The 15,316-nt window shown below is 35.2% G+C and overlaps 1 protein-coding gene across 1 annotated transcript in view; it reads right to left on the bottom strand.

Moving 5' to 3' along the window:
- LOC107626517 (protein SIEVE ELEMENT OCCLUSION B) overlaps positions 11,957-15,316 on the bottom strand; it is a 4,010-nt gene continuing 650 nt past the window's right edge. Inside the window, exons 2-7 of the mRNA XM_016329421.2 lie at positions 15,062-15,144; positions 14,284-14,717; positions 14,085-14,179; positions 13,771-13,904; positions 13,123-13,608; positions 11,957-12,859 (exon numbers count right to left, since the gene is read on the bottom strand). Of these exons, the coding sequence (XP_016184907.1) occupies positions 12,218-12,859; positions 13,123-13,608; positions 13,771-13,904; positions 14,085-14,179; positions 14,284-14,717; positions 15,062-15,144 (1,874 nt within the window). The 3' untranslated portion in view covers positions 11,957-12,217. The remainder of the gene's footprint in view (positions 12,860-13,122; positions 13,609-13,770; positions 13,905-14,084; positions 14,180-14,283; positions 14,718-15,061; positions 15,145-15,316) is intronic.

Genomic DNA, 15,316 nt, shown 5'->3' with positions numbered 1-15,316 from the left:
AATTCCCCTCCCAAACCCCCCCAAAAAAAAAACCAACCAAAAATTAAAAAAAAAAAAAACTACAATATCAGAACTGGCTTGAGCATTTCTTGGTTTAATTGCCATCAGCAACTTGCATCTCATTCCCTTCATCAGAACTAGTGGTTTTTTCTGGTGTGCTATCACCTATCATGTGAATTTTCAGCACCTATAGCTAAATCTTTCTTCACCTCATTTCCTATTGTAGCACCCTAGTCTAATGCTGTCTTACCGTTATCAATGTGACCATCAGTTATGGTACCTTCCACTTTTTCGGCCTCAACCTTGGCAGCAAGTGCAGCATCTGGCGGTTTTGCATTAGGGTCATCTGTTTGCTTTATATCTTCAGAATCCACATCCACGTCATTTTTTTGGCTAGCGGTAGTCTGGTCTCGCACAGTGCCCGCTTCACTTTCATCATGAGACATATCAGTTGCTATAGCAGTTTCATTTTCTTCAGTGAGAGGGGCAGCTTTAAAAATTACTGAATCCTGTGCACCAGTTTTGTCAGCAACAGTCTCTGTTGACTCGTGAGCACGATTGTTTGCTTCGATTTCTTCTTGCTTTTGTGCTTGTACCCTGTACTGTTCCATGACATTTTGTATCCTTTCCACTTCTTCCATAAGATTTTCATACTTGTATTGCAAAGTTCTCTCGCGTTCCTATTGCTTTTGTACTTCCTCCCATAGATTGTTTATCTTGTGGGATGCTGCTAACTTTTCCTGCTTTTGCAAAGCTTCAAAACATTCTAATTCGGTTGCAGCTATGTCCATTTGCTTGGAAGTGGCTTCAATTTGTGGCCAAAGGCTGTTTTTGGCTCTCATATGAAAAAAGCAATAGACGAAGTATATTATTCAACATTGTGTACAGGCACAAAAAACTCTTTACAAACGGGCAAAATCAAACAAAAGGAATTTTCTTTTCCATGTGTTCCTTATCAATTTTGATTCATGAAGGTCACTGCTTCAAACTCATGGGTTGAGTTCCAACTATTTTCAGTTACAATTTTCAATTTTAGGTAACAAAAATTGTGTCAATAGATGCATTGAACATAATAGAAATGCATAGAACATAATAGAACATAATACAATTTTCTTTACACAATAAATGACTATATTAAAAGTAACTTATAAATAAGTTATTATGTGTTTGGGTTTTTAGTTTTAAAAGTGATTATTTTATAAAAATGTGATAAAAAGTAGTAGTTTGATGAGAGAAGCTATTTTTTTAAACTTCTCTATAAGCTTCTAAATAATTTCTTAGAAAGCTGCAATTTGATTTTGAAAATTGCACTAGACATTAATACTACTATTTTTCATAAGTCAAAAGCTCAAAAAAAAATTACTTTTGAAGCTTCTCAAATGGGCCCATAGTCCCATCACTACTCCACCTACCGTTGTATACCTCTCACCTCTCGCATAACAGAATGCATTCCTGATTTTAGAACCCACTCTAGCAACAATTTACTCAATTCACTCCATACTCTATTTACAATTGACTAGGTGAATAGGTTCCTATCAGTTTATCTCTAAGGAAAAAATAGCATTGTTCAATTACAAAACTAACTCAACCAAGGTGATTCTAAGTACAAAGCCAGCTTTTAAGCAATAAAACATAATCAGAACTAAAATCAAGAGGCAAGAAGAAAAGTGTAGCACTGAAATCAAGAATGACAACCAAGGAAGAAGAATCTAATGACAGTTTCTCAGATGAAGAAATGGTGCTCTTTGCAAGAAAAATGATGAGATTACTGAGATTCAAAAACAAAGGCAAAAGAAGTTCTTCATCCAAAGTCTTCAAGAAGGATCAAGCCAAGTTCACATGTCACCACTGCAAGGAACCGGGTCACTTCAAGTCAGATTGTCCTCAATTAAAGAAAGGTAAAAAATCAAAGAAGGACAAAAAAAAGTGATGATAGCAACATGGGAAGACTTGGAAAATGATGCCAGTTCTAAAGACTCAGATCAAGAGGCTCAACTATACTTGATGGATGATCACGATGATGAAAGTGAGGTAGATCTTTCTGACCTATCTATTGATGAATTGCACTACATTATCAAAGACTTTACTGTGAACTCTAAGAAACTCTTAGATAAATATGTTAAATGCAAGAAAGATAATGAAGTATTGAGAGCTGAAAATGAATTTTTGTTGGAAAAAGTAAAGGCAACCGAAGCTTGTAACGAAATTTCTTTAAAAAAAGAAAACAATGCTTTAAGAGTTGAATTAAACAAATTCAAACTCAAGCATACGGTCACTGCCTCCACTGATTTGATTGCTGAAAATAAAAGGCTGAATGAACAAATTAAAAACTTTAATGAAGACTTAGCAAAATTTGTTCAAGGTTCACAAAATCTTGACAAATTACTTGCTTGTCAAAGATTTGATTGTGAAAAATCTGGACTTGGATTCAAAGAAGAATGTAAGGCTATTTTCAAACAAAATGTTAAAAGACCTGAAGCTTCCTCTTCCAAGATTGTCAAACCAAAAATTTTCAGTAAGTCACAAAAATCAGTGAGCAAGAACCATTACTATAAGTGCAATAGAAAAGGTCATGATCTTCAACAATGTTTCATCTTTCTAAGGTCTTTTGGTAATGATAGTAAATTATATAAAGTTGTTCATGATTATAATGCTCTTGGGCAACCAAGAAGATTTCACATAAGAGGATCCAAATAGATTTGGATACCTAAGGTCAGTTGAAGAACATACAGGTTTGCCTTACATCCAAGAAGAAATTGGACATGTGGTATCTTGATAGTGGATGTTCAAGGCATATGATCGAAATTGATACTTTCTTCATCAAACTCAACAAGTATGATGGAGGATTTGTCACTTTCGGAGATAATAGTAAAGGTAAAATAATTGCCATTGGTAAGGTTGGCAAAGATTTTTCTACTTGCATTGATAGTGTCTTTTTGGTCGATGGGTTAAATCATAATCTTTTGAGCATAAGTCAATTGTGTGACCTTAGATATGCGGTAACCTTTAGGGTCATTAATGAGAAAATAGGGGCTGTTTTATTTGTTGCCAAAAGAAGTGACAATGTATAGTCTCACACTAGATGATCTTAAAGTTCAAAATGTGACTTTTTTCTCTTCAATGGAATTTGAAAAATGGATGTGGCATAAGAGATTTGGACATGCTAGCATGTTCTAAATCTCTAAGCTTGTTAAAAAGGGCTTAACAAGAGGTCTTCCTAATATTAAATTTGATAAGGACATCACTTGTGATGCTTGTCAAATGGGTAAACAAACAAAAACCTCTTTTAAACCCAAGGAAGATGTCTCAACTAAGAAACCATTGGAGCTGTTGCATCTTGATCTGTTCGTACCAACTAAGACTCAAAGTCTTGGCGGAAAAAGTTATGGCATGGTTATTGTGGATGACTACACTAGGTTTGGTTGGGTATTCTTTCTAGCTCATAAACATGAAGCATTTTCTGTTTTCGAAAAATTCAGCAAGAAGATTCAAAATGGAAAGAGTTTAAAAATTATTTCAATTAGAAGTGATCATGGCAAAGAATTTGAAAATCAATACTTTGAATCTTGTTGTGATGAACTAGGCATATCACACAACTTCTCATGTCCTAGAACACCACAACAAAATGGTGTTGTGGAAAGAAGAAATAGAAGTTTACAAGAAATGGCTAGAGCTATGTTGTGTGAATATGAAGTTCCAAAATTCTTATGGGTTGAAGCTGTGAATATAGCTTCTTAGGTTTTAAATCGAACCCTCATAAGAAAATTTTTGAAGAAAACTCCATATGAACTTTGGAAAGGTTATCCACATAATTTTAACTACTTTCATGTGTTTGGTTGCAAGTATTTTATACTGAATATCAAAGAAAATTTGGGAAAATTTGATCCTAAAACACATGAAGGTATCTTTCTTGGTTATTCTACAAATAGCAAAGCCTATAGAGTATATAACAAGAACTCTAAAACTGTTGAGGAGATCATGCATGTCACATTCTGTGAGTCTAACTCTGTTCCTAGTGTTTGTATTGATGATAGTCCAGGTTTTAAAGTTGAATTGACCAAAAACACTGAGATAGTTCAACAAAAGTCAAGCCTTCAAGAAACTGCATCTGCAAGCAACGAAAATACTGATTCTGCAGGAGACAATTTGGAATTATCTCCTGTCGCAGCAAAAAATCCTGATGCAGAGGCAATTATTTTTCAAGAGGAACCTGAATTTTTTCAACCCAAACTAGAAGGCCAAGAGAATGGAAATTTCTGAAAAATTATCCTGAAGAGTTCATAATTGGTGATCCCTCTAAAGGAATGACTACTAGATCATCTTTGGAAAGAGCCGAATCCAACAACATTGCTCTCATATCAAAGATTGAACCTCAAAATATCCGAGAAGCACTTGCTGATCCATCTTGGGTATTAGTCATGGAGGAGGAATTACAGCAGTTTGAGAAGAATCAAGTCTGGACCTTAGTGCCTCACTCAAATGGAAAGAAAGTCACTAGCACAAAATAGATTTTCAGAAATAAATTGGGTGAAGATGAAACCATTGTCCGAAACAAAGCAAGATTGTTTGCTCAAGGATACGATCAAGAGGAAGAGATTGATTTCGATGAATCATTTACACCTGTAGCTCAAATGGAAGCCATTAAATTGCTCTTAGCCTATGCGGCTCATTGTTGCTTCAAGCTATTTCAAATGGATGTAAAGTGTGTCCTCAATGGTATAATAGATAGAGAGGTCTATGTGGCGCAACCTCCTGATTTTGAAAACAAAACCTTTCCTAACTATGTTTTCAATCTAGCTAAATCCTTATATGGTCTAAGACAAGCTCCTAGAGTTTGGTATGAGAGGCTTAGTTCATTTTTATTGAAAAACAATTTTCAAAGAGGAGCCACTGGCACCACTTTATTTATTAAGAATTACAATGATCATTTTATTCTTGTGCAAGTTTATGTTGATGATATTACTTTTGGTTCAGCTAATGAGGCTTTGTGTGCAAATTTTGCTAAGCTAATGACAAGTGAATTTGATATGAGCATGATGGGAGAATTAACTTTCTTCCTAGGCTTGCAAATCAAACAAACTGCAGAAGGCATTTTTGTTCATCAAGAAAAATATGCCAAGGAACTTGTCAAAAAATTTGAGCTAGAGTGTGCCAAGCCAATGGGAACCCCCATGCATCAAAATATCAAGCTTGACAAGGATGAACATGCTAGAGATGTTGATGAGACATGTTTTAGAGGAATGATTGGTTTCTTGATGTATCTAACCTCCTCAGGGCCTGATATCATATATAGTGTTGGTGTGTGCTCAAGATTCCAATCAAAACCAAAAGAATCTCATCTCTCAACTGTCAAGAGGATTATTCGATATGTGCTTGGTACCACTAATTATGGTTTATGGTATCCCAAAACTGATTCATTTCAATTAGTGGGTTATTGTGATGCAGATTTCGCTGGAGACAGAATTAATAGAAGAAGCACAAGTGGCATGTGTTGCTTCCTTGGCAAATCACTCAATGTATGGTCAAGCAAGAAGCAAGCAACAGTAGCACTATCCACTGTCGAAGCTGAGTAAATTGCAGCCTCTTCTTGTTGCTCTCAATTACTATGGTTGAAAACTCAGTTAGCTGATTATAAACTGAAAGTATCTAATATTCCATTATTTTGTGACAATATGAGTGCTATAAATATTTCAAAGAACCCTGTTTTGCACTCAAGAACAAAGAACATTGAAGTTAGATTTTATTTTATAAGAGAACATGTACAAAATGGAAATTTAGATATTCAGTTTGTTAAATCTGAAGATCAATTAGCTGATATTTTCACTAAACCATTGATAGAAGAGAGGTTCTACAAGTTACGAACTGCATTGGGCATCATTGACTCATCTAATGTTTCTTGATTTTTTTGATAATCTGTCTTAGCGTTTTTATCTCACAGATCGAGATGAGACTATTTTGGGCAGATGATGAGTGGCTTCATTAATTTGATTTGTTGCTCGTTAGAGGCTTATCAGACTTGGTGGGCCTAGGGTGTTTGCTTGTCTACTCTCAGATGGCCACTTGTGTCTAAAAGTGTTGGGCCTACTTTGGACTTGGATTTCAAAACAATTATTTTTCATTTTAACTTGGACTTATATTTTTGTTTTCAATAATTAATTTTTTCATTTTCTGAAAACAAGGTTAATTTGGATATAGCTGTAAAATTTAATGTTTTTCAAACTTCTCATTTTTCAATTCAATTTCAAGCTGAGACATTTGCACTCACACACCTCACCCTTCACATTCTGAATTTGACTAGTCTTCTATAATGGTTCTTAAATCTAATTCTTCCAAGATCAGAACTTCAACTGGAATTGTGAAAGATGTTTTCCAAGAGTTTGTGATCTTGTCTGATCTTCTTATTATCTTTGGGGCCAAGAAGGAATGGCTGAATCTACTCTCAAGAAGACCAAATGCCACATTCACATCCTCCGAAATTTTATTTTGCTTGTGTTGGATAGCTGTAAACAGTTTACTTCATTTTGATTACTACTTATGGCTGCTACTGCTGTGAATCTAACACTCTTGTGCAGATTTTTTAATTTTTCCTCCTTTATGACAAAAGGGGAAGAAAAGAAAAGAGAAGAAAAGAAAAGAGATATTTGAAGCCTTTGATGTTTAATGTTTATGCTATGCTGTTATCTCCTAAAATAATCTTTGCATGATAGGCATTATGTGTTCTTTGTTAATCTAATGCTACATCTTTTGTATGAACTTTTGATTAAGGGGGGAGAAATGCTAATATTAAGAGGGAGCACTACACTTTTCAGATGATCATCAAAGGGAAGTGTTCTTACTCCATCTTTAAATTAAATTTAAATTTTATTCATCCTCTTTTATCATGTTTGTCATCCAGGGAGAGATTGTTGAGTTAAGTTTGATTTTGGGTTTTACATAAATGATGACAAACATTCTTTGGGTAAAAGCCCAAGTTTGTTTAATGTGTGTGCTAAGTGATGCAGGCTCATTTACATGTTGCTTCAACCCAAGTTAATGTTGCTTCAGCAACATCAAGTATTACAACTCCAAAGCTTCAGCCCATTACATGTTTATGAAGAAACAAATTAGAACTTATGAGCTAAGAAAGAGAGATCCGAAAGTTCATGGTTTGAACAAAAGAAAAAAAGGTAATGGGACATTTGGCACTATTATGGGAAAGTTGTGGCTCTAGAAAAGGAACAAAGACACAAAGACAATGCCACTACACAAAGGACATCAGCAAATCAAAATGCAAAAGATCACAAATAAAGTTTGGAAGAGCAAAACAAAAATGCAGAATTATAGACAGTAGTTGGAATGGCTCAAAAATGCAAGTGCTTTGCATGCCAAGGAAGACAGCAGCTCCAACGACAACAGAGATTGGTGGATTAGACCCTCCAATAAGCAGCGTTAGTGGAGTAGGATGGAAAAATGACTGCATGCCATAGAAGACAGCTCCAACGGGTTGATGGTACGAGGAATTGGAAGAGGCAATGAAGAACAAACTGGAAGAGCAAGCTGATTCTATAAGAAAGGCCTCACTTCAACATTTGAAAGCAAGAAAAATAGAGTGATACAAGAGCATCAACTCAAAACACTTGAGCTGAAATCATTTTCCTTCAATTTGGGCTTCATTTCAGATTTTCTTTGCTATGGCTATCTAATGTCATCTTTCTGTATTTGAGAAAAAGGCTAATGAATGTGAGTTGAAAAAGCCATGAGAGAAAAGACAAGAGAGATGCATAAAAAATCTAAATAAATGTTTCTGTGAAATTTGGTTTTGTTGAACTAAGGTTTTATTTTCCTTGCCAAGTTGGGATAGCACTTGGTGTTTCTGAATCTGGCTAGGTTCCCCTTCCAAGTTGGGACAGCACTTGGGTTGCTAGGATTTGGGGGAGAAAGCTTAGTGAAAGATACTAGATGAATTACGTTGTAATTCATTAATATTGGTATTTGTAATATGTTTGATTATAGTAAAAATTCCACTATGGTTGTGGTGGAGACTGGATGTAGGTTTCATGGCACATAGAAACCGAATCAGGATACATGTTGGGCTTTATCTCTTCTTCCCTTCTCTGTTTCATTTTCTGTGTATGAGACAAAACAAAAAATCTCCTACATATTTAGCTTTCGCGAAAACAGAGCTCAAGAATTTTAATTCTGAGTTAACTTGATTCAGCTCCCCCTTCTCAAGTTCAAGCAGTTCCATCAGGTGGCAAGACATTAACTGCGTTGTATGACCCGTGCGCTTTACATTCATTTATTGTATTTGATAAAACTGTTGAACTGGGTTTGAAAATCTCAGACTTAACCTTTGATTTGCATGTGCATACCCCGTCCCAGGAAGTTGTAACTAGGTTAGGTTATAGGCAAATACTCTTCTAGATAGAGGATAGAATTTTCCTTCACGACTTAATCTGTTTGCTGTTGGTTGGGTTGGAGATGATTTTGGGATTGGACTGACTGTCAAAAAATTGCGTGTTGTTGGATTGCTTTGAGCAATCAATTCAGTTTATGCCGGAAGGAGAAGGAGGAGCAGCAATAGCTAAAGGTTACTATTTGAACTTTGTAACAGTGAATTATAGTGGGAAAGAATGTCAAGGTTATATTCTTTTAGCTATGAATGCGTCAGACGATGAACAGAAATTAGACCAAATTCCCATAGTTAAGGAGTTTTTCAAAGTGTTTCTTGAAGATATTTCTGAATTTTCACCTCAACGAGATATTGAATTTGCTATAGACTTGGTGCTAAGAGCAGGTCCAGTCTCAACTGCGCCGTATAGAATGGCTTTGATAGAGTTGGTTGAACTTAAGACTCAGTTGGAAGAGCTTCTGAATAAGAAGTTCGTTCGACCAAGTGTGTCTCCGTGGGGAGCGCCAACTTTATTGGGAAAAAAGAAAGATGGAGGAATGTGACCTTGTGTGGACTATCGACAGTTGAATAAGGTGACGGTGAAGAACAAGTACCCATTGCCGAGAATTTATGACTTAATGGATTAGTTGCAAGGAGCTCGAGTGTTCTCGAAGATCGATTTGAGGTCAGGTTATCACTAGATAAGAGTGAACGAGGAGGATATTCCAAAAACTATTTTCAGAATATGCTATGATCACTATGAATACGCGGTGATATCCTTTGGGTTGACAAATGTGCCTGCTGTGTTCATGGATTACATGAATAGAATATTTCGCCCTTTTTGGATAAGTTTGTGGTGGTGTTCATAGCTGACATATTGGTTTATTCAAAGACGATGAAAGAGCATCTGAGGATAATATTGCAAATTCTGAAGGAGAGGAAGCTTTATGCAAAGCTGTCGAAGTGTGAGTTTTGAAAAGAGGAGGTGAAGTTCTTAGGTCATGTTGTGAGTAAAGGAGGAATAACAGTAGATCCTTCGAAGATTAAAGCGTTGATGTAATGGAGAAGACCGACATCAGTGATAGAGATTAGGAGTTTCTTGGGATTAGCTAGATACTGCCGAAGGTTCATTCATGGGTTTTCACAAATCACATTGCTAATGATAAAGCTAAGTCGGAAAGATGCACCGTTTGTGTGGAAATCAGAGTGTGAGAAAAGTTTTCAAACCTTAAAGAAGAAATTGACTTTAGTGCCAGTTTTAATCTTACCCGAACCACACAAACTGTTTATGGTTTAGGGTGTAGGATTTAAGGTTTAGGGTGTAGAATTTGGGGTTGGGATTTGGGGTTTATGTGTTTAGGGTTTGGGGTTTGGGGTTTTGGGGTTGGTGTTGGGGTTTAGGATTTGGGGGTTTGGATTTGGGGTTTGAGATTTAGGTTGGGTTTAGGGATTTAGGGGTTTGAGGTTAGGGGTTTAAGGGTTTGGGGCTCGGGGTTCAAGGCTCAGGGTTTAGGGTTTAGCAGTTTATGGTTTTTAGGATTTTATGGTTTAGGATTTAGGATTTTTGGATTTTTAGGGTTTATGGTTTATGATTTAGGGTTAGGAGTTAGGTTTAAGGTTTAGGGTATAAGGTTTAGGATTTTAGGTTGTTAAGGTTTTTAGGATTTTTAGGGATTTTAGGGTTTAGGATTAAGGTTTATGGTTAGGGTTTAGGGTTTTAGGATTTTTTTAGGATTTTTAGGTATTTTTAAGGTTTTTAGGGTTTTTAAAGTTTAGAAATAGGGTTTAGGGTTAGTGTATAGGGTTTAGAGTTTAGAATTTTATGGTTTTTAGGGTTTTATGATTTTAGGGTTTTTAGGATTTTAGAGTTTTTGGATTTTTAGGATTTCTAGGGTTTAGGGTTGAGGGTTAGGGGTTAGGTTTATGGTTTATGGGCTTATGATTTTAGGATTTTTTAGGATTTTTAAGGTTTATGGTTTAGGGTTTTAGGGGTTTATGGTTTTAGGGTTTTTAGGACTGGGGTTAAATTTAGGGTTTATGGTTTTAGGGTTTAGGATTTTTCAGGATTTTAGGGTTTAAGGGTTAGGACTAGAGTTATGGTTAGTGTTTAGTGTTTATGGTTTAGAGTTTTAGAATTTTTAGGGTTATGGGTTAGGTTTAGGGTTTAGGATTTACGGTTTATGAGTTAGGGATTTAGGGTTTAGGGGTTTATGGTTTTATGGTTTTTTAGGATTTTTAGAGTTTTTAAGGTTTTAGGATTTTTAGGGTTTTTTAATATTTTTAGGATTTTTTAGTATTTAGGGTTTAAGGTTTATGGATTTAGGGCTTTAGGGTTTTTAAGGTTTATGGTTTAGGATTTAGGGTTAGGATTTATGGTTTAGGGGTTTAGAATTTTAAATTTTTTTTTGGGATTTTATGGTTTTTAGAGTTTTTAGGTTTTAGGGTTTAGAATTAGGTAGTGTGAAACTTTGTGTGTTTACCTGTTGGAAGAATTTCAGAAACGACAAGAACTGAAAAAAAAAATCTTCAAAAAACAATACTTTTTCTTATCATTTTGCAAGGAATTAAAATTTTCACATCATTTATTTAAAATATAAATAACAATGAAATATAAAGATAATAAAAAAAAGAGATTGCAAATTTAAATTTTATTTTGATTAAGTATAATATTTTTATCTACGACTAGTCATCCCCAATAAGGTATCAAAAATTTTTCGCTATACACCAAATTTTGATGGTGATACTTGATAAATTGTTATAAATAAGAATACTTTGATACACCTAAGAAAATTCTTTATCTTTTGTCTATTAAGTCTAGTTCCACTTGGAGACGTCAACTCTAAGAACTTAAAGCAATTCTAAGTTCCTACCAAAAAGTAAATGATGAGAATAGAGTCTTTCATTTAATTGCGAAAGAAGTGTCTGAGATGCAACTGCAATTGAGTTTAATATGTTTATAGCTGGTGCTGTTTTCGGTTATATATGTAGTTAAATTTGATTTATCTGTTAGTACTGTAGTTTTTTTATTTTAACTCTTATACATAATTATTTTAAATATATGTAACAAGAATTATAATTATACATCATTGTAATTTTAACATATTTTTGTTCTATTATTAAATTTTTTTAGATTTATTATTATATTTGTTAGATTTATACCAACTTGATTAGACTTAATTAACAAAAATATTTAAATGTGTAACGAAACTTTTGTTTTATGTGATAGTTTATGTTACAAAGTTTTCAATTCTTTTTTTTTCTCTAGAGGAGAGACAGATCTCTATATTATTTTTCATTGAGAAGAATTCTTACATCAAACTATAGAATCGCATGAATTATTTTCTTTATGTTTTCTTTCTAAACTTTTGAATTCTGAGTAGTCTCTGTCTTCTATTCTCTTTAATATAATGATTTTTTACATATAAATGTCTATTTATATAAGTTGGATATGATGAACAATTTACATCAAACTATAGAATCGTGTGTTTACTCTTATAATGTCTTTGCTTGCGTCATAATATACTATTTGCACCGCCTATATTAGAGTATTTTTAATATTTAGAGTTTAAAATTTGAAATTTGCACTAATAATAATTATATTATTTATTTAGTTATAACATATCACTGAAGTAACAAACATATTTTAAGTCAATCTACAAGGAAAACATATTCGAAACACATTATTGATGGGCACCTAGAGCACAACTGCAGAGCAAACACACGAAAATAAAAAGAAAAAGGCATAAAAAGAAAAACAAGTAAATTAGGGGAGAATATATTGGACAAACAAATACCAAATTAACTATAGAATTCCTCCACAAACCAGTAATTTAGTAGTGGAATTAATCAGGAAGTGTACTTCTTCTCAATCATCACATCACCACTCTCTGTAGGTTCGGCTTTATGAGAATGACCATGGCAGCACTTGTACCGAACAGATTCTATCTCCATGGTTCGTCCACACATAGGGTCTGGACAGTTTATGGGATCAAGAATATCGGCAGGATAATTAGCCAATTGCATGTGAGCGCATTGGGCAGGTGAATCCCGAAGCTTGTTCTCGTAGTATTCTCTGAAAGCCACGTCAAACCCTGCTTTCTGCAGCACTTTGTCTTTCCATATCTCAAACTCGGCGGCAGTGGCAAGCATGGGTTCCCCGGGACCTAGCAACTTCACATTTGAGCCTTTGCTTAGTAGAACCCATCCCAGCTGGTCCTGTTTAAGGCAGAGGAAGCTCTTTATCTCCTCAGCGGTGGGATCTCTGCGCTTCTTCAGAATCTTGCTCGCGAACAGGTTCTCAATCCCAATCCAGAAGCGGGGAACAATCCGAGGATCTTCTTTTCCAAATGGATAATACTCTATTATGGCATCTGCCTTCTTGATAACCTCATGCATTTTCATTTTCTCTACTGCCACTGTTAAGTCTTGCATCCACTTGCTGTTACCGTCGGCACCTCCGTAGATGAAGATGAAACTGTCCCCTTTAATCTGATGTCGATAGTATTCAATTCACACAGCAACACGCGGACACATAGAATATTAATTATTTAACTTGTAAAGTTTTGATAGAAGGAAATGAACTCATTTTCTGCACTTAATTAGTTAAGATTCGTCACATCACAGGTAATAACCAGGTAATGACTATGAAGCTAATTGAGTACACAGAAAATAGATCATGCAAACATCTCTGTAACTTGTATACGTATGAAGTGATATGTGCAACATGCAGGCACAGGTAGTGTAGAACTTACAAGGTCTTGTAATCTTGGATGCACTTTCTTCATCTCGGCCCAGAACCAGTTCCATTTCTGTGTAAGTAGCTCATCATCGGAGGGCCTGAAAGGGAAGGCATCGATGCCCCACACAAAGATCATGTGCATTGCATTGTAGTTGACAACCCTGCCTTGAGGGTTCAACACAGGGATGATAGGCTTATTCTTGTAGTTCAAGTCCTCTCTTATCAGTTTGATTCCCGCCAAGGGCAGGAAGTACTCAACCACGTACCATTGCATGTCAAGTTTCAAGTTCTCAAACTCTGCCTGGCGAAGACGGTTCCAATCATCCACCACGGGAACCCACAATATCTTAAAATCCTCTTTCCTGTATCCCTTGACATCTTTAGGATCTTCTTGCAATCCAACATATATAGATTGTAGAAGCCGAATCTCATCTCTGATGCTGTCTAGGCCTGAAATGAACAATAACACATGCTTCTGCCTAAACACTTCGATGCTAACCTGTTTAATTTGCCCCACAACAATAAATTAAAAGGAAATAAGAACCTAATTCAAATTAAATTGAGTAAATAGCTCTGCCTCTAATTATTGTATAAAAAAAATTTCCGGTACAAGCTAGGCGATATATTTTGTCATGGAAACCATATATACTTAAATACTCACCCTTTGTCTATTCAAGCCCTCGTACACTTGGGGGTCCTGAATTTCATTGTGGAAGATCAGAACCTTCAAAACCTCTACAATTTCTGTTGGTGTTTGAAGGACCCTCTTACGCCTCCAGTAATCTTCTAGTTCACCTGTTTGCAATAAACAGAGCATAGAGTTAATCACTTATTGATTTATCAGCATGACGCACTAATAATGTATTTGTTATATGTATCTATCCGTCGACGCCGATAGTGATAACAATGAATGCATATGCACCGTTTTATTATTGTTTATAAAATAAATAAACTATTCACTAAGCAAGACGTAACCTATTTCTTTTCTGCTTCTTGTCAGATGCGCCTTTAATTTGCTGAGAATGGAGGAAAGCTTGTTACCGAAATTCGATATTTCAATTCCATCTTCCCTGTAGAAAACAATTAAGCAATTGAAGTAATATAATTTATATAAATTGAAGTGTGATCAAGTAAACGCCCCTGATATAAATTGTACTGATATGAGAGAACTTACGAATCACCCATGAGAAAATCAATATGATTAGTACAAGATACAATGGTGATGATTGTCCAGTAGACAACCACAGGGATTTCTTGCAAGGCATCGGACAAGGCGGGCACATCCTTTGAGTCATAACCTTTGGTAGAGAGCCTCTCCAACTCAGTGATACACTCAACGGCTAACAATACGCTCTTGACCAAAATGTTATAGTCGGCTCGGGCTTGTCTGTTCCTCTCGATGCTATGAACTTTGTTCATCTGAGCCAATGACCTTCCGAGCTGGTCCCCGGTTGGAACCTGCGCAAGGTGCCAAAAGTTCCCATATTCCATCGAAAATGCGGCTAGTGTTAACACCGCTTTTCCATCCCAGCTGTAGGATTTCAGCTCTTCAAGTATCCACATTGTTGTTTCGTGTGCGTAATGCTCTCCATGAGGTGTGTTCATCATCTATAACGTAGCCGCCCGTAAGTTATTATTATTGTATTTGGCATAAAAGTAATCTTGTGTAGGATCGATTTAATTATTTATTTCTTCAATTTAAGGTGAGTTTCCTATTTCCTTAATTAATTTCGCGATTCAATTACTCGGTTTGTTATTTTTTATTTTTCTCAAACTACTGGACATACTAAGTTCTAACACTTCTTTAATGACTGGTTTAATTTAGAGTGGCCAAAATCATTATAACGCATAAAATCGGGTTAAATTATATATGTATATGGATTATTTCCGTGCATATAGTGCCATAGTGGGAGTGGTAAATGTAATATCATCAATATGCTGCAGAGAGTAACCTTAGAAACAATACGCTTCAGCTTTTGGAACGGTGGATTGAAAGTTGACACGGTAATATTGTCCTCTATCAGATTACCAGCCTGCAATAAAACAAATAATAAAATAATTAAAATAATCCCAAAGAAGTGTAAAAAAATACAGTAAAAAAAATATTATAATGTTTTAATAAAATAAAAAATAATTAGTGAAATTGTATTTTTTTATTATGTATTTCGTAATTATATAATATATAATAATTCTTTTCGTCTCGTTAA

The sequence above is a fragment of the Arachis ipaensis genome, chromosome B02 (genome assembly GCF_000816755.2).
Source record: "Arachis ipaensis cultivar K30076 chromosome B02, Araip1.1, whole genome shotgun sequence".
In the NCBI taxonomy this organism is placed as follows: domain Eukaryota; kingdom Viridiplantae; phylum Streptophyta; class Magnoliopsida; order Fabales; family Fabaceae; genus Arachis; species Arachis ipaensis.
Note: the sequence above shows the minus strand (reverse complement) of the source record. Positions and strands in the feature narration are given on the sequence as shown.